This window comes from Mobula birostris, chromosome 1 (assembly GCF_030028105.1).
Source record: "Mobula birostris isolate sMobBir1 chromosome 1, sMobBir1.hap1, whole genome shotgun sequence".
Classification (NCBI taxonomy): Eukaryota; Metazoa; Chordata; class Chondrichthyes; order Myliobatiformes; family Myliobatidae; genus Mobula; species Mobula birostris.
The window spans coordinates 114,676,274-114,695,745 of NC_092370.1; the positions used below are offsets into that span (position 1 = coordinate 114,676,274).

Here is a 19,472-nt window from a genome sequence, read left to right on the forward strand (position 1 = left end):
CTTCATCTTGATCAATTTTGATTTTCATTTGATTGGACTGAGCAAAAGAACCAGGTAAAACCAGGTAAATACCAGCATTCTTCAAACCCTCCCCAAAGTTCTTCCTTCAGTCCCGACGAAGGGTTTCGGCCCGAAACGTCGACTGATCTTTTCAACTGATGCTGACTGACCTGCTGAGTTCCTCCAGCGCATTGTGAGTGTTCCAGGTAAAACCCGACAGAAAACTACAATTCCTACAAGGCAGTGGGGCAATTTCCGGCTCTGCGCACTACCGAAGCGTCGGCTCGTGGAGGCGCTATGACAACAGTGGAGCGGTTGGCGGATTAATGAGTGAAACGGCGGGCGGCGGTGGACACCGGCACCGGTTCGTATTTAATCATTTCTCACTGTGTTAGTCCGGCCTGGGGGTTGGTTCTCTGTATCGCGCACCCACACGGGTAGGTCTGCGAACCTTTACCGAGCTGGGACTGGATGGGCCCTCGCCCCCTACCGAGACGGGACGGAATGCCGACCCCTCACAGAGCCAGGATGGGACCCCAATCCTGCACAGAACCAGGACAGGATCCTTACCCTTCACAGAGTCGGGATGGGACCTGACAGCGACCCCTCCAGATTCCTTCTCAAAAGTTTTGGGTACAGAACTGTCTGTCAGCCGTGGGGCTGTTGGGGTTTTAGAGCTGGATGACGGTGTCGCAATGGGTAACAACAATCCTCATACTCAGGGGGCTTCTTTATCGTGGCAGGTTTACCAGCCTCCCGTGGTCTAGAATAACCTCAACATCCAGCTGAATTAAGTTTGGCTTAGCCCATTATGGGCTGCTGGACAAGGCTTTTACTTTAAATAACAGTCCGAGCAGAGATCCAGCCTGTTTCAGGCTTTGGATTTACAAAATACAAAGCTGATTTTGTGCTGCACAAATCCTAGGCACATCTTATACATTTATGACAAAGGATCAGCATAACTACTCTGCTTTTGGTATCACGTCAAACACCTACAGTTATTCAGATACTGTACCGAGGGCGATTATTCCCACTCAGACAAGGATATTTTGTAAGGATATTTATTTATATTACAAGAAATAAATTATAGTTTAGATTTTAAGATCTTAAAGGTAATGTTTGCAAGATTAAATGTGTGGAGCAGCATCACAACACACTCTGTTTGGATCCTGCGTTGAATGAAAAAAAATATGGTGAGGCACTTCATAAGAAAGTTAATTAAAACAATTTGCAAGGAGAAATTTGGCCAGATGGCTTAAACCTTGGGCATAGAGAGAAGAGTGGTTGAGGGAAGGAATTCCAAAGTGTGACCCCTTGGTACTGAGTCATTTGTGATCTAGTGTTATTTGTTATCCAAATCCAGCTTGATAGCTGGGGTGATGGTGAAGAGGATTTCATACATGTTGGGACATGATCTTCTGTGTTTTCATTGGTTAAGTCTGCAGAAAATAGAGCAAGGGAATTTGCATGGTCTAATGCCCTTCAAGAAAGAAACTAACAGGAGGGAACTAGATGGCTTTATATGACATTCCAGTGGTTTTGTAGTCATCCTTATGAAGATCATGTTTTTCTTTCCAAATTTCAGAGTATTAACTGAGTTTCAATTCCATAGCTGTGGTGGACATAATAAATAGAGCAGTAATTCAAGTGACAATTGATGTCCCAAAAAGGGAGATGCTGGAAGATCAAGGGGATGAAAGTTGACACTCCCCGACCCAATAGCCTACATCACCAAGTTCTTTCAGAGGTGGGTGTGGAGGACGTGGATGTGGTAGTGACTATTTCTCAATATTTGTTAATTCTGGAAGATAGAAAATAGTTTACAATTAAGAAATGAGAGTGAACAATATGGGGAACTACAGACCAGGTAACCTAACGTTAGTTCTTGGAAAAAATGAAAAGCTTGTCTTGCATTCTGTTTGACAAGTTCTCATTATACCTTGGTTGAGGTCGAAGGCCTCTGTCGGTCAGCGTTGACCCTGGATATTGTGTCCTAGCTGTCTAGATACGCAGTAGGATATGAAGAGCAAGCTGTTGTCCATGTAGCAAGCTCACCCTCTCCACGCATCTGATGAACCCAAAGGACTGGCAGAGACTGATACAGTTTTGTACCAGCAGTGTCACAGGAGTTGCCAGTCAACGTTGAACTCAGTGTATGACAGCCTTAGGGACTCCAGCTCTGGATTTTTCCCTTGGAGTTTACTCCCAAACCCTTCCTCATGATATAGCTGCAAGGCAGCAGACGTTTGAGATCAGAGTTTTCCTTCTAGATGAGCTGCCAACCACAGCTGACAAGCCCCATTTGCCCGAAGCAACTGGTTTTAAAGCACCAGTAACCCACCGTTGCCCCTTCTCCTGTCAGTAGAAACTGTTCCACCAGGCTTAGTACTAAGCCATACATGAAGGCCAGAAGCTAGACTTGGTTGTCAGAGGCTATTTGAGGCGCACGTCATTGGGAGCATTTAATAGGTAGTGGGCGCTTGTCCCCATCACCACTCCCAGTTATGTCAACCTTAAGGAACCAAATCTTGGTACAATAATAATAAACCAATATTAAAGTTAAAACAAAACTCGCAGCAGCCTTCAATCATCATGAGCACTCACTTGTGGGAGAGGCAGACTTATTTTAAAAAGAGCTTGGGGCCTTTTCAGAACTTTTAGGTGGTATTCAATCGTGGTGGTCTATTAGGCACTTGGCAAAGGCCAATAAAAAGAAGTGGAGTGTATGCGGAGCACCCATTGTTGGAGTGAGCTAGTGTTGAGTTGACAGGCTTTGGCAAGAACAAGCAGAGGTTAAGGGTGCTGTTTTGTTTGGTATCATTTCATTTGATTGTAGAACTAGGCTTGAGAAGTAAGAGCCAAAGGTGTAACATGCCTGGATAGAAGAGGCTGACCTAGGTGAGTGTAAAACCCAAAGAGTTCAGAGAAAAGGCACAGGTGAGGACAGGTAAGCCTTTTTTGTTGTCTGTAAATCTTTGGATTTTAACTCAGTGCAGGCAGGATGGTAGTTAAGGTGGAGGAATGTTCCTCTTGTAAAATGTGGGATTGCAGTGTACCTAATAGTTTCCCTGATGACTTCATCTGCGGGAAGTGCACCCAACTTCAGCTTCTGACTGACCAGGTCAAGAAACTGGAGCTGGATGCACTCGGACCATCTAGGAGGCTGAAAACCTCATAGATGAAATTTTTATTGAGGTGGTCACATCCAGAATGCAGCTTCAGGTGATAACCAGGAGAAGTAAGGGAAGTAAGCAGTTCGTGTGGGGTTCCCATCAGCAACAAGTATTCACCTTTGGATACTGCTGGGGGGAATAACCTATCAGGGCACTGCAGCAGCAGCCAGGCTAGAGGCACAGGGTTAGCTCTGAGGCACAGTAGGGAAGGGTAACGTCAGGCAGTGATAGTGATGGGAGACTCGATAGTTAGAGGAACACACAGAAGATCCTGTGGCAGCAATAGAGACTCCAAGAAGGTATGTCGCCTCCCGGGAGTTAGGGTCCAGGAATGTTCTTAAGGGGGGAGGATGAGCAGACAGCAATTGTGATGCATGTTGGCACCAATGACCCAGGTAGAAAAGGAGAAAGGTCCTATGTAGTGGGTATAAGTGAATTAGGTAAGAGGCTGCAGAGCAGGATTTCCAGTGCCGTGTGCTAGCCAGGACAAAAATAGGATAATAATACAGATGAATGAATGGCTGAAGAACTGTTGCAGGGGACAGGGTTTCAGGTTCTTGAATCAATGGAACCTCTTCTGAGGCGGTGACCTGTACAAGAGAGATGGAGGGGAACCAACATCTTGGCTGGGAGGTTGGCTCATGCCACTTGGAAGGGTTTAAACTCGTTTGGCAGGGCGATGGGAACCAGAGCACCAGGTCAGAAAGTGGAGAGATGGAGAGAAAGGTAGATGTTAGGGCCAGTAAAACCAGGAAGGAGCAAAGTTACAGATATGATAGAAAGGATAGTTTGAAGTGTTTGTATTTTATTGCTTGGTGTATTAGAGGTAAAGGTGATGAACTTCAAGTATGGACCAGTACATGGAACTATGATGTTGTGACCATTGCAGAGAATTGGTTGAGAGAAGGACAGAAATGGGTGCGTAATATCTTGGGATTTTGATGGTATAGAAAAGATCGGTAAAAGAGGGGGTGAGGGAGTGGTGCTACTAATCAGGGACAATATCACAGTTGCACTCAAATGGGACAAAATGGAGGGCTCATCCGCTGAGGCTATATGGGTCAAACTCAAAAATAGGAAGGGTACAACGACTCTGGGATTGTACTACAGATCCCCTCCCCTCCCCTCCCCTCAGCCACTGGGACATGGAGGAACAGGTATGCAGGCGGATTAAGGAAAAGTGTAAAAACAATAGGATTGTTGTCACTGGGACTTTCTTAGTGCAAGACGTTTAAATTAAACAGAATTTGTTAGTTTCATCCAGGAGGGTTTCTTAAATCAATATGTAGATAATCCAACAAGAGGGGTGGGGTGGGTGTGGGTCTATACTGGGCCTGGTGTTGGGTAATGAGTCTGGTCAGGTGACTGACCTTTCAGTAGGTGAGCAGTTAGGGGACATTGACAACAACTCCTTAAGGTTTAAGATAGGATAAGTATTGACCTTGCAGGAGAATATCAAATTATGAGAGCATTAGGCAGGAACTAGGGAGAGTTAATTGGGAACAACTGTTTTTGGGCAGGTCCACACCTGACATGTGGAGGGTGTTTAAAGACCAACTGAACAGAGAACAGGGCAGTTATGTTCCAGTCAAAAGAAAGGACAAGGCTGGCAAGGTATGAGGATCTTGGGAGGTGATGAATTTAGCCAAGAAGAAAAGGGGCCAGTATGTAAAGCTAGGGAAGCTAGATTTGAACAGAGCCTCTGAGGATTATAAAAGAGCCAGAAAAGAACTCAAGAAGAGAATTCTGAATACCAGGAGGGACCATGGAAGTTCTGCTGAGGTAGTACAGGAGTTATGATATAACATATTTTGTACAATTTAAGTTTCCCTATCTGAGGAAGATTTGGAGTCAGTGTAACTTAATTTTGCAGCATTTCAAGACCAATTGAAGATGTTTGGGCTATACTTGCAGAAATTCAGAAAAAACAATAGGTTATCTCATTTGACCTAAGGCGAAGAGAGATATCTTTCCCCAGATGGTTGGAAAGCTTCAGAGTTGTCTACCTTTGGATGGCTAATTTATTCAGTATATTCAAGACTGATGTTTGTTAGGTATTTGTATAAAAGCTTGAAGAATGTGTTGGTGCGTAGCATGGAGGTTTTCAAATGTCATGGGCATTGTTTAATGGATTTATGTCAGATTTTGATGTTATAGATTGTTACTATGTTGCTTTTTACCAAAATGGAAGTGATAGAAGGCTAACTCAAGCAGGTAATGCTAATAATGCTCTGAATCAGATGAAAGTATTTTATATTTGCCAGAGAAAATCAATGAATATTTTAATGTTGTACTTTGTATTTGTATAAAGTTATTAAATTTTTCAAGTTGTGCTATCAAATATGGTTTGGTACTTGGGCTTCATAAGCCTCAATGTTCTGATGTTCTTCAGCTGCTAGTTTTATTCATTTAATGTGTAGCCTGTTTAGTTGTTAGCACACAGGTATATCATTTCCCTTATATTTTATGTGTTTTACATTTATATTGGTGCTTAAGATAAAGTAAAAAATTCTGTGAACCTGAGAACAGGTTGGAGGCCTGTCTGTGTATGATGGGGCAGGTTGGAAAGGAGTTTGTTCTAGCAATGTGCACAAAATACTAGAGGAACTCAGTAGGCCAGGCAGCATCTGTGGAAAAGAGTACAGTTGATGTTTGAGACCCTTTGCCCTGAAGGAGTTTGTTCTGTTGTTATTGCTTGTGTTCTGCTGAATATTGTGGCTCTGGAATGTGTGGAGGCACTTGTGGGCTGCCTCCAGCACTTTGTTGGGTGTGTTGGTTAATGCAAACAACACCTCACTGTATGTTTTAATACACTAATAAGTAAATCTGAGTCTGAAATAAATTACACACAAAATGCTGGAGGAACTCAACAGGTCAGGCCGCATCTAAGGAAATGAATGAACAGTTGACGTTTTGGGTCAAGACACTATCAAGACTGGAAAAGAAGCGGGAAGATGCCAAAATTAAAAGGTGGGGTAGGAGAAGAATGACAAGCTAGAAGGTGACAGGTGAAGCCAGGAGAGATGAAGCTAAAAGCTGGAAGGTGCTAGGTGGAAAAGGCATAGTGTTGGAGAAGAAGAAATCTGATAGGAGAGTGGACCATGGGAGAAAGGGAAGAGGGGGGCACCAGGGGAAAGGTGATAGGCAGGTGAGGAGAATGGAATAAAAAGCCAGGCATGGCTGTAGGTAGGGCATTCTAGGATTTTGACCCAGTGAATGTGAAGAAACAGCAATATGTTTCCAGGTTAGAATGGTGTGTAGCTTGGAGAGCAACTTCCAAAACATGACATTTTCATGCTTTTGTTGCCTTGGTCCATCTAGCAGTTGGAGGTTGTGGGTTTGGAAGATTGTGTCAAAGAAATTTTGGTGAGTTAGAATCATAAAGTCATAGTTATTCAGCATTGAAACAGGCCCTTTGACCCAACTTGTCTGTGCCAATTAAGGTGCCTTGCTAAGCTTGTACCATTTGCTTGCATTTTGTCCCTGACCCCTTAAACCTTCCCTATCCATGCACATGTTCAATGTCTTGTAAGCATTGTCCTTGTACTTGACCGTTTCCTTCGGCTGCTCATTCCATATACCTGGTCCATTCAGTGTGGGGGGGGGGGAATTGTCCTTCCAATCCCCATTAAATCCTTCCACTCTCAAACCTGTGCCTTAATTTTAGACTCCACTACCCTGATAAAAGACTGTAACAGTCTACCTTATGTGTTTTAAAGAAAATTGAACTCTAAGTTATGAAATTGTTCCTAGTCAGTAGGGACTCCAGAACGAAGAGTCTCGCCTTCATAATATCAAAGTTCAGAGTAAATTTATTATCAAAGTACATATATGCTCCTATATACAACCCTAAGAATCATTTTCTTGTGAGTATACTATAGAATATTAGCCATATAAAAATCAATGAAAGACTGCCCAACTAGGGCACCCAACCAGAGTGTAGAAGACAAGAAACTGTGCAAATAGAATAAGAAGAAATAAGCAATAAATATTGAGAACGTGAAATGAAGAGTCCTTGAAAGTGAGTTCATTGGTTGTAGGAACATTTCAATGATGGGGCACGATGAATTTGAGTGATGTAATCCCCTCTGCCTGATGGTTGAGGGGTTGTAACTGTTACTAAACCTGGTGGTATGAGTCCTAAGGCTCTTGTATCTTCTTTCTGATGGCAGCAGTAAGAGGAGAGCATTTCCTGGGTGGTGGGGTCCCTGATGATGGATGCTGCTTTTCTGCAACAGCATTTCATATAGATGCCCTCAATGGTTGGGAGGGTTTTACCTATGAAGGTCTGGGCCGTTAGTTGCTACATTTTGTAGGATTTTCAGTTCAAGGGCATTGTTTCCATACCAGGGTGAGCTGCAGCCTGTCAATATACTCTCCACTAAACATCTATAGAAGTTTGTCAAAGTTTTAGATGTAAGCCAAATCTCTGCAAACTCCTAAGGAAGTAGAGGTGCTGCTGTGGTTTCTTTGTATTTGCACTTGTGTTGTGCCCAGGATGAGTCCTCTGAAATAATAACACACAGGAATTTAAAGTCGTGATGCTCTGACGAGGACTGGCTCATGGACTTCTGATTTCCTTCTCCAGAAGTCTATAATCAGCTCCTTGGTCTTGCTGTCATTAAGAGGTTGTTATTATGACACCACTTAGTTAGGTTTTCAATCTCCCTCCTGTATGCTGATTTTTCACCACCTTTGATATGGCCTACACCAGTGGTGTCATCAGCAACCTTGAATATGGCATTGGAGCTGTGCTTAGCCACACAGTCACAAGTGCTAATGGAGGTTGTGGAGGCGATGTTGTTGGCAATCCGAACGGACAGGCGTCTGTAATTGAGGAAATCCAGCATTCAATTGCAGAAGGAGGTATTGGGGCCAAGGTCTTGAATCATGCAGATTGAATTGAATTAGGTACAGAGGAGATGTCAGGGGTAATTTTTTTTTTACGCAGAGAGTGGTGAGTGCGTGGAATGGGCTGTCGGCGGCGGTGGTAGAGTCGGAAACGATAGGGTCTTTTAAGAGACCCCTGGATGGCTACATGGAGCTTAGAAAAATAGAGGGCTATGTGTAAAGCTTAGGAAGTTCTAAAGTAGGGACATGTTCAGCACAGCTTTGAGGGCCAAAGGGCCTGTATCGTGCTCTAGGTTTTCTATGTTTCTATGACTTTATTACTTGCATCCTTCATATATTTGAGTAAAAATCTTTAGTTGCGTCTCCATTTAAGTGTGCAATGTGCAATTTTTAGTAATTTATCATAGTATGTACAACAGGACAGTCAATAAAACATAGAAATACAATTGTTTCGGCATGAATTAATCAGTCTGATGGCCTTGTGGAAGAAGCTGTCCTTGGAGTTTGTTGGTCCTGGTTTTTACGCTGCGGTACTGTTTCCTGGATGGTAGCAGCTGGAACAGTTTGTGGTTGGAGTGACTCGTGTCCCCAATGATTCTTTGGGCCCTTTTTACACATCTGTCATTGTAAATGCCCTAAATAGTGGGAAGTTCATATCTCCAGATGCGCTGGGCTGTCTGCACCACTCTCTGCAGAGTCCTGCGATTGAAGGAAGTACAGTTCCCATACCAGGCAGTGATGCAGCCAGTCAGGATGCTCTCAATTGTGCTCCTATAGAAAGTTCTTAGAATTTGGGGACCCATACCAAACTTCTACAACTGTCTGAGGGGAAAGAAGCGCTGTTGTGCCTTTTTCACCATATAGCCAGTATGTACAGACCACGTGAGATCTTTGGTGATGTTTATGCCGGGGAACTTAGAGCTGTTCACCCTCTCAACCCCAGATCCATTGATGTCAATAGGAGGTAGCCTGTCTCCATTCCTCCTGTAGTCCACAACCAGCTCCTTTGTTTTTACAACATTGAGGAAGAGGTTGTTTTCTTGACTTCTCTATAGGCTGCCTCATTATTATTTGAGATCAGGCCAATCAGTGTAGTGTCGTCAACAAAATTTAATTAGCAGATTGGAGCTGTGGGTGGCGACACAGTCTTGGGTTTACAGAGAGTAAAGGAGGGGGCTTAGTACACATCCCTGAGGGGCACCTGTGTTGAGGGGCAGAGATGAGGGAGCCCACTCTTACCACCTGCCAGCGATCTGACAGTAAGTCCAGGATCCAGCTACACAAGGCAGGGTGAAGGCCGAGTTCTCTGAGTTTCTTGTGGATCCTGGAGGGAATTATGGTGTTGAATGCTGAACTGTAGTCCTAAAACAGCATTCTCACGTAAGCATCCTTCTCCAGATGTGTAAGGATGGCGTGTAGAGCTGTGGCTATTGCGTCATCTGTCGATCGGTTGTGTCGGTAGCCGAATTGTAGGGGTACCAGTGTGGGTGGTAGCATGCTGCAAATGTTGTCTTTGACCAGCCTGTCAAAGCATTTGCTTATTACTGAGTTAAGTGCGACAGGATATCAGTCGTACAGACATGTTCCCTTGCTCTTTTTTTGGTACTGGAACAACGGTGAATGTTTTGAAGCAGGAGGGCACTCTACACTGGAAGAGGGTATTAGCTTTGAAGAGATGATGATATTGAATGCTGAGCTGTAGTCGATAAAAGAGCTTCCTGATGTATGCATCTTTGCTGTTTAGATGTCACATGGTTCAGTGAAGAGCCAGTGAGATTGCATCTGCTGTGGACCTGTTGCTCCGGTAGGCAAATTAGAGTGGATCTAAGTCACTTCTCAGGCAAGAGTTGATATGCTTCATCACCAATTTCTCAAAATGCTTCATTGTAAATGTAAGTGTTACTGGAGGATAGTCATTGAGGCAGGTTGCCATGCTCTTCTTGGGCACTGGTATAATTGAAGCCTACTTCAAGCAGGTAGGTACTACACACTGCTAAAGCAAGAGATTAAAGATCTCATTGAACACACCAGCTCATCAGCACAAGTCTTTAGTACTTGACAATCTGGGCTGACGCTAGTCGTGGGTTTGCCCTCCTGAACATTGCTCACACTTCGGCCTCAGAGAATGAAATCATAGTTTCATTGGGGAATGTGGGAGCTTATGATGGTTCCTCTTTGTTTTGAAGGTGAAAGCAAACGTAGAAGGCTTTGAGCTCATTCGGAATATGGAGTATGATGTTTAGAACAGGAATCGGGAGAAATGTCATCCAGAAGGTCTTTCAATGACAGAAAGAGATGGAGACCAAGTCATGAAATATATTCTAAAAAAGAGGTAGATAAATTTGGTAATGCTGAAGGGGATGTGAGGAGAAAGTACGACCAGGGTACTGAAGTGGATTGTCATATTTAATGATTGAGTGGCCGTGGAGGACCGAATGGCCTACTTAATAGTTCCATAATATTGGTTGTCTTTATGTTGACTATATGTAAATTCAGTTGTCTTCCTGTGTCAGTTCTAACAATCATGTGCTTCAGCCATCTAAGTTTTTCTTTGCTTTGTTGATTTCAGGTTGTAAAAGATGTCTTTGTTTAAAGCTCGAGATTGGTGGTCCACATCTGTGGGCGAGCAGGAGGAATTTGACCAGGGATGTTTATGTGTTGCTAATGTTGACAACACTGAAAGTGGTAAGTGTGAAAGAAGTTGACTTTACTAGAGTTTTGTCAGCAAATGAAATTGAGTATTGTAATTAAAGTAGAGGTATTTGCTGGCTGTAGATTCTTCTTGTAGTTCAAACAAAATGCAACATTTTCGAGACCTTTCTAATAACTTCTTCCTTCCCCAATCCCATTTTGATTGTGGGTGAGTGGGCAAACTCTACATGCTGAGTGACTCTCCCCCTGCCCCCAAACAATCTTTTTATATTTATTGTTTCAGTTAAATCCATATAATGGGCCTTATGACCCTCCTGGTTTCTTTGGAGAAAAAGTAAACAAAAGACACTCCAGACTTAATCGCTTCATTTTTGTGATTGACCTTTCCCAATCACAAATTAAACATTTAAAAAGGGCCATTTAATTTTAACGTGCTAGTTAGTGATTAAAGGCAGCTGTCTGGGTTCTTTGTTCTGTTGTCCATGAGTACCTGAATCTTGAGCATTTTTGAAAATCAATATTACAATAATGATCAATGATTTTGGGAACAATAACTGGTTCCCTACTTTAATGTATTGAAGGGAACAAATAATGCACTTTAATTTTGTTTTGCTTGGTTCTCCAGATAAAATCATCATTGGCAGCTATAAAGGAATTCTACGCATTTATTCTCCAGAACCTTCCAAACCTGGAGCAGCACTTCAACCGGAAGAATTAATTCTAGAAGTTCAGCTGCAGGATCCAATATTACAAGTGGAGGTTGGCAAATTTGTCTCGTAAGTAGATACATCACTGAGTATAGTGGGAAGGGTTACATTAATAGCCAAAATTAAAAGCAAGTTTAATAGTGTTCTTTTTAAGAACTTGGGAATATGGATTTCTTAAACATAATTTTCACTGAGGAGTATTTAAGCTCACTGCCATGTCTGATTATTTATGAGAAAAAGGAAAATGCTAATTAGTGGCGGTGTCCTGAACTAATGTAGGGAAAATTTGTCAAGTTCCATTGCTCAGAAAACAAATAAAATGCACATGCTGTAGTTGATGGTTTGGTCAGAACTGGAGGAAGAGTGATGAGATTTTAGAATGAAAATAGTGGGGAGATGTGAGGTATAAGACAAAAGCCTAAATGGAAATAGTATAAGGCAGGATGTTCAGTGTCACTCCTGCAGAATAAGTGCAGATTATCGGCAAAACTGTCACCAGCCCTGTGCTTATTTCCTCTGGTGTAAAGGAGCCATGTTGTGAGCACCAAATGCAGTGCACTAGATTAGGAGGAATTCACCTGGAATGATTGTTTGGTCCTCTGGATGGTGGGATGGGAAGAGGTGAATGGACAGGTGTTGCATTTTCTCTGGTTTGATGCAAATGTGCCATTGAACAACGAGCGATGGGACCCTCTAATCCTATTTTCACCATCTCAGAACAAAGTTCTCTTGGTACTGACCTTTGTCCTTGTTAAATTTACATTATCCTTTGCAATTTCTGTCAGCTCCAATGTTATCCCATCCTCCAGTCACAGCATCCCCTCTTCTCACTTATGTGCATTTTGCAGGGCCCAATCACTTCGTAACTGATTGTTTTTCAAAATCACCTTCACCCACTACTCCATATCCCATAGTACCCCTGCGACAAACACAAGGAAATGCAGGACCTGCCCATTCACCTCCATCATCCTTTAGCCCAAGCAATTTCCCTGGTTGAAGCAGCAATTCACTTACGCTCTACCAATGTAGTGTACAACGTAGCTTCCTCTAAAGAAATCAGTGCAGATTGGGTAATCACTTTGCAGAATATCTGCACTTTGTTTAGAGAGGTGTTCCCGATTTTCCTGTTGCATGCTACTTTAATCCCCCAATCCCACTACTATTCTGATCTGTCTTTCTGTGTCCTCCTTTGTGTTATAGTGAGCTCCAAGGTAAATTAGAAGAACATCATCTTAAACAGCTCTCCCTTCATTTCCCATGCTCTTGTCAATGACAGTACCCCTGCTCCTCATTGCTTGATCTGACTTAATCTATCTCGGTAAAGACTTTTGTTTCACATTTTGCTCTGTTCACTTTCTCCCAGTTCTAAGTACGGGTCACTGACCCAAAACATTGACCACTTTCTCCTTCCACAGATGTTGTTCAACCAGCAAAGTTCTTCCAGCATTTTTGCTTTTGTTTGCTTTTACTGCTCATTACCTCTTTTGAATACTGCCAAGTTGTGTGGAGATGAGAATTACCACTCCAAACCCACAAAGCGACCGCACAGGCTCAGACTGCCAACTTGATATTCGCATTAATATTTCTTGGTTGAGGTGCACCAAAGTCAGACTGCTGTGAGCCTATGAGATAGCAGGCTCTATTGTTGCTTGGACAGTGTTGATTTTGGATTGTGTTAATGGGTGAGACTGCTGCAATTTGCATTTGCCAGAAAGTGCTTAATAAAGTGAAATGAACAGCATACCTTTGATCAGCAGAGGGAGCCATTTCACGTGAATGAACCCAAAACAAGACTACAGATGCAGTTTGTTGTTCTCCCAGCCATCCTACCATTATCCTTTGCTTGGTTCCTGCACATTCAGATTGGACAATGGTTGAAGACATATAGTTGCATGTTATTCATTATTTGATGTCAATAGCATTTAGCTCAATAAATCATCCTAAAAGGCAGCCAATGGAAAGATGCCAATTTCAATAATTGATGCTTCTGTAATTAATTTTATCCCATGTAGTTATCATCATTATTTTTAGAATGCCCAGTTTTATAATGATTAAAAATAAGAATAACATTGAAATAACCCAAAAAGACAAAACTTGAACAGTTTTGTATATCTGAGAAGTCTCTTAGACACGCCTCATGCCTGAAACATTGTATGTCTTGACCTGCATATTCCCATCACTGTGGTGAAGCTCATGCAGAGCGATTATTAGAATATGCCAGTGCTAATATAGAAACTTAGTTGGCTCTCTTGTAAAGAGTTGCCATGTAAAGAACTTGTGGTTCTCTGCTGACAGAAATGGCTGTACTCAGTTGGATTTGCTACTATTGGGCATGGGAATTTTTTTTGGCTGTGTATCAGCTCCTTCATCAATGACCATCTGTTGGATCCTTATGCATTTGCGATCCAAGTGTTCTTTGGAAGTCAAGAATGAGGCATAAAACCTGTTGCTTATGGTTGTTGTATTAAGTGTTACAAGTGCAAAGAAGAGAGAAGAAGAAGCAGAAGCAGGGTGAGAGACAAAGAAGAGGAAAGCAGACTTAAAAAAAGTAGTGTAGTCTTCTTGTACCAGACTAGAGATGACAGAAATTCCATTGATAACCGTTAACCAATAAGATAGCCAGATTCATGTAATGTGACACTTGCTACTGAAACCAAGAAGTTTCCAGAAAAGTACAGAAGCAGCTGTAATCACTGGAAAACTCACCGAACATATATGAGGTGATTATACAAGAATTCTAACAAGAAAAATAACAATTCTATACCCCAATGTAACACTTCTTTTCAACTTGAGGTGAGAAGTGGGGATATTTAATTATGCAATGACTATTTGCTGAGGTTTATGAATGCCTGCTTACATGCAGCAAGTCTGAGATGATGTTCAAGCACAGGTTGATAAGTGACAAGAAAGATTTACACCAAAAAAGTACCATCCAATGGCAGTTTCTAACAAGTGAAAGTCTAATCTATGATTGACTATCATTAGCATTACTGTTACTGAGTTGTTTGCTGTCACCATCCTCCAGTTTGCATTTGACCAAAGCCTCACCTGAATCAGCCATGTAAATACAATGTCTGCAAAACCAGGTCAGAGGCTGGGTATCCAAAGCTTTTCCACCATCAAGAAGCCACAATTCAGATACACAATGGAGTATTCTCCACTTGCCTGGATAAATAAGTTTAGCACCTTCTAATTTGCTTGAGTGGTACACCATCCTCCATTTTAAACATTCATCCCCTGCACCATCTACAGGATGTACTGCTACTCTGACAGCATCTCCCATACCACCAACAAGCAGAAGAAGGGCAGCAGGCGCATGGGAATTGCACTACCCTCAGGTACCCTGCAAGCTGAATATTATCCTAACCTGGAAATATATTGCCAAATCTTTGAATCTAAGTTCAGGATCTTCCCACGAGCAGCAACACTTTTATCAGAAGAAATGTGGTGACCTTCGAGGTCCACTCACCACCACCTTCTTGAGGACATTTTGGGATGGGCAATTAACTGCTGGCCTTTACATTGGTATTCAGACTCTGAAAAATAGTTAAACGAAAACAAATTCATGTAACAAATTTAATGTATAAAAATTCCCCAAAGTACTCAAATTTTGTTAGCCAAAAATGGACGACAACTTCAGTGATGGATATTAAAAATTCGGTTCAAGGTGTATCCAAAAAGAGGAGGAAGTGGTGAAGATGTGAAGGATTAAGGAAAGTTTTAATATTCTAGCCTTGGTACTACTTGTAGGGAAAAGAGGAAATGCTCAAGAGGCCAGAATTAGAGAAAATGAGATTCTAGGGATGGGTGAGCACACACAGAGTGGAGGCAAAGCTATGTAAATGTTTGTTCATCTATAAGATAGTGGTCCATTTTCTGTTCCCCAAATTTTCTGCCCCAAGTAGATCAGTTGACTCCGTCAGGTTCCACAAATTAAAATTCTCATGCTTAAGGTCCTGTTGTACACTTCATAAACCGAGGAATTGTACTAAAATTCAATAGAGCAGCCTTTACTGGTCAATTCCTCTACTGTGTTTGTACTGCCATTAGCTTATGAAGATATTAGTGTAGCAGTTAATAATAGTTAAGCTGCATTCAGAATTGTGAAAGAGATACTAGGAGTATTGCTCCTTTACCTGGTTTTATTTAGATTTAGCAGCTGTTGATGGTCTTGGGTACTCTATCTTGATATGGAATACATGTCTCACTCAAAGAACTTTTTGTTCCTCTCTTTGTTATACTAGTTGTCTGTGACAAATGTCATGCTGAAAAATACATATTGTAGCATATCAGGGGATATAAAGTGACCTTGGTAAATTCCAGTGCTAGGATAGTGGAGATGTAACACTCTGGCAGGGAAGGTGTAGAGAAAGTCAACTCTAGTGGGATACTTCCCTTGATAAAATATTTAAGAGTGTAGCCTTGTCGTAATGAATGCTCTGCAACTCCTTTGATCCGTGCACGAAGCCAGATTTGATTAAGGTGGCAAATATCTTTTCCTAAAGAACAGTAGTAAACCTGATTTTGTTTTAGTCAATTTGTTTGTTCTATTTGATGCTAATTTTATTATCTAACTACTTGAATTCAAATTCCTCAGCGGATGTGATTGAATGAATTTGCACCTCCAGATCAATAGTCCAGGCCTTTGGCTACCAGAAGTAACATAAAGTACAGTTGCGCAATGGTTATTAGGAATCTAAATTATTCAGCTGCTAGAGAACAGGATAACCACAAAATTTATGTTGATGTCTTTGAACTTAGAGGCACAGTGCTTGGTGCTACTGCCTCAAATTTCCAGGGATCTAGGTTTAACATCACAAAATGCCAGAGGAATTCAACAGGTCAGCCAACATCAATGGATAGTAATAAACAGTCAGTGTCTGGTTGAAACCCTTTATCAGAATTTGCCCTGAAACATTGATTGTTCATATCTCTCCATTGATGCTGCCTGACCTGTTGAGTTCCTCCATTATTTTCTCTGTTGCTCTGGATTTCCAGTTTCTGCTGAATCTTTTGTGGTTAGGATTCAAGATTTGAACAATATTGTTTTCAGTTTGCTTACAATACAAAAAAGCTCAGACATGAAGACCACCTTTTGAATAAACTGTTATTAGCAATCAATCATTTTACTGTCTCATGTTCCTGTTCTTTAATGCTGCCTTTGTGAAGTTTTCAGGTTCTCTTTATATCCCCCAAATATTCCATTTTCCTCCCATATTCTAAGGACATACTGGTTGGTAGGTTCATTTGCTTCTGTAAACTGCCCCTCATATAGGTTGTTAAAAGGAGAATTGAGACAGGTGGGTGGAGGATGGAGCTGGTTATACAGGAGGGGAAAATGGAATTGGTGTAACTGGATGCTTGATAATCGGTATGGGTGTGGGCAACTGAAGAGCCTCTTCCTGTCATGTTAGACTCTGACTAAACAAGATAAGGTTATTTTTTTAACACAGTTAATGACATAGTATTAGCATTTTACTTTTGTTGTCTTAGTAGTGGCTACAGGCCTTCTGGCAGAGAATTTTCCATTTACAAAAGAAAAGGTATTGAAACATCTTATAGTAGCAAATTAATAAAAGGCAATGAAGCTGAAGAGAGTGAATCATTCATCAGAGTGCAGAGGATGAGAAGTGAACTTGACAGAGGTGTACAAGATAAGAGGCGTAGACAGGGAGGGTAGCCAGAGACCTTTTTTTCCCAGGGTAGAAATAGTTAATATAAAGGGGCATAATTTTAAAATGATTGGAAGGGAATCAGAGGTAAGTTCTTTACACAGCAAATGATGGATGCATGGCATGTACTGCTAGTGGTGGTCGTAGAGGCAGATACATTAGGGACATTTTTTAAAAAAACTCTTGGATAGGCACATCGATGGTAGAAAAATGGAGTGCTATGTAGGAGAGAAGGGTAAGATTGATCTTGGAGTAGGTTAAAAGATTGGCACAACATCATGAGCTGAAAGGTCTGTTCTGTGCTGTAATGTTCTATATATGTTGGATTGCCTCATCTGGGGAAGCAACAGCAAATCTAACATCAATGCTGCACTGACTACTATTTAAACCACTCTGTTATATTCATCAATTTGGTCCCAAGTATCAACTTCACAGCAATTACACAAGATCAAAATTGAAGCTATCAAGACCCAACAAAGACATCATGTCTCAGGCAGGTCCTCTCATCACAGATGCAGTGAAGAGACTCTTGGTTTCTCTATCGAGAGCCATCCAGGTCTGGTTTGATGATAATGATGAGATCAAAGAGCATACAGGTTTCCCCCGCCATCTGAAGGTAGAGCGTTCCTATGAAACGGTTTGTAAGCTGAAATGTTGTAAAGCGAAGAAGCAATTACCATTTATTTATATGGGGAAAATTTTGTGAGCGTTCGCAGACCCAAAAATAACCTACCAAGTCATGCCAAGTAACACGTAAAACCTAAAATAACAGTAACATATAGTAAAAGCAGGAATGATATGCTAAATACACAGCCTATATAAATTAGAAATACTTCTCTACAACGATTGCCTGCACAGATCTCCGTAGCGAAAATCTCACGCAAGCGCTCTCGGCAAAAACACGGCACAAGTGCTCTCCAGTAACCTTTAAGCTATGAAGCTGCCAAATCATACCAAATAACGCGTAAAAATACACAGCCGATATAAAGTAGAAATAATGTGTGTACAGTGTAGTATCACTTACTGGAATCGGGACAGCACAGAGCACACTGATGAGGTGTGTTAGGCTGAGTCGGGCTTTGGATTGTGCAGTGGCCCCCATCCTCCGGGCCACCAACCGATACATTGCCGCGAAGCACGCAGGGATCCAGCAGTAGCCGGGACGCACCCAGCACATCTTTAAGAAAAAAGCCGAAATAAACATGCTAATTAATTACGTGCTGCCTGACACGTAATTGTCGGCCCAGATCAGTGCCGATTTCCGATTGCGTCGTCTGTGATCTGGGCCGACAATTACGTGTGGGGTGGTACCTAATTAATTAGCATGTTTATTTTGGCTTTTTTCTTAAAGATGTGCTGTGTGCCTCCCGACTACTGCTGCATTCTCGGCGAATCGGTACAGTATCTGTCCGGGGCCCGGGTGTTGGGGTGGTGAGACACGAGGGTGTCATCTCATCGTTGATCAGGGCAGGCAGCTCATCTTCGCCCATGACTGCCTGCCTCGATGTTGAAGGTCGAGGTTCGTCGTCTGTGGTGGCTGATGTGGAAGGCTTGCTTGACTGCTGAGCCTCGCGCATTTTTCTATCATACAGTTCTTTGTAAGGACTCAAAGAATCTTGCAAATATCCCCTAAACCTACGTACCCTTTCAAAATTAAAGTCGTACTTTATCATTACTCATTCGGTTTCGATTGTTATCCTTTCCTCTTCCAATTGCATCAGCTCTTCATCTATCAGTTCTTGGTCATGGGATGCCAAAACCTCTTCAACATCATCTTCGTCAGCTTCCACAAGCCAAACTCACTTAGTCCTTACTTTGTTCACCACGATCGAAACACTTAATTATGTCTAGTTTTACGCTAAGTGTAACACCCTTATGAGGTCTTTCAGGCTTTTCTGACACCATAGAACTCATCTTGCAAACGACTGCTCACAGGCTCGTGTTAAAGCAATGCTGGCGAGAATGCCGTTCTGAATCCGGGGAGAGCGGCTGCTCGGGGCGTGCACTGCTTTTTATTGCCGCTGAATTTTTTATCGCGTGCTGAATTTTTTTCGTAATAGTGAAAATACCTTCTGAAAGTGAAAACAGGGTACTAATGTAGGTCTTTCGTAACAAGTGAGGTTTCATAAAGCGAGCGTTCGAAAAGCGGAGGATACCTGTATTAACTATAGATGTGAGGCATTCTTGAAATGGAAGCTCTACCTTCATTTAAGGGAAAAGAAATAGCTCTAGGGATCTGAAAAAATACCAGAAGTGTCTTTACAAAATCCTTCAAATTGTCTGGAATGATAAACAAGTGACATCAGAGACCTCCACCTCTGAACCCACCAAACGGCATTGGAAGCAAGTTGCCCTCAATCCTGAGGGCTATCTAACAGACGATAGAAGATAGTTTTGGGCCATCAGTCCGTTACAAG

At 42.0% G+C, this 19,472-nt stretch overlaps 1 protein-coding gene across 2 annotated transcripts in view; it reads left to right on the top strand.

Annotated features, from left to right (window-relative positions):
• Positions 1-278: 278 nt before the first annotated feature.
• The window catches only part of bbs9 (Bardet-Biedl syndrome 9), a 382,854-nt gene continuing 363,660 nt past the window's right edge, over positions 279-19,472 (top strand). For both annotated transcript variants that reach the window (XM_072260598.1, XM_072260608.1), the window contains exons 1-3: positions 279-364; positions 10,594-10,709; positions 11,302-11,452. In XM_072260598.1, the coding sequence (XP_072116699.1) occupies positions 10,604-10,709; positions 11,302-11,452 (257 nt within the window). In that variant the 5' untranslated portion in view covers positions 279-364; positions 10,594-10,603. The remainder of the gene's footprint in view (positions 365-10,593; positions 10,710-11,301; positions 11,453-19,472) is intronic.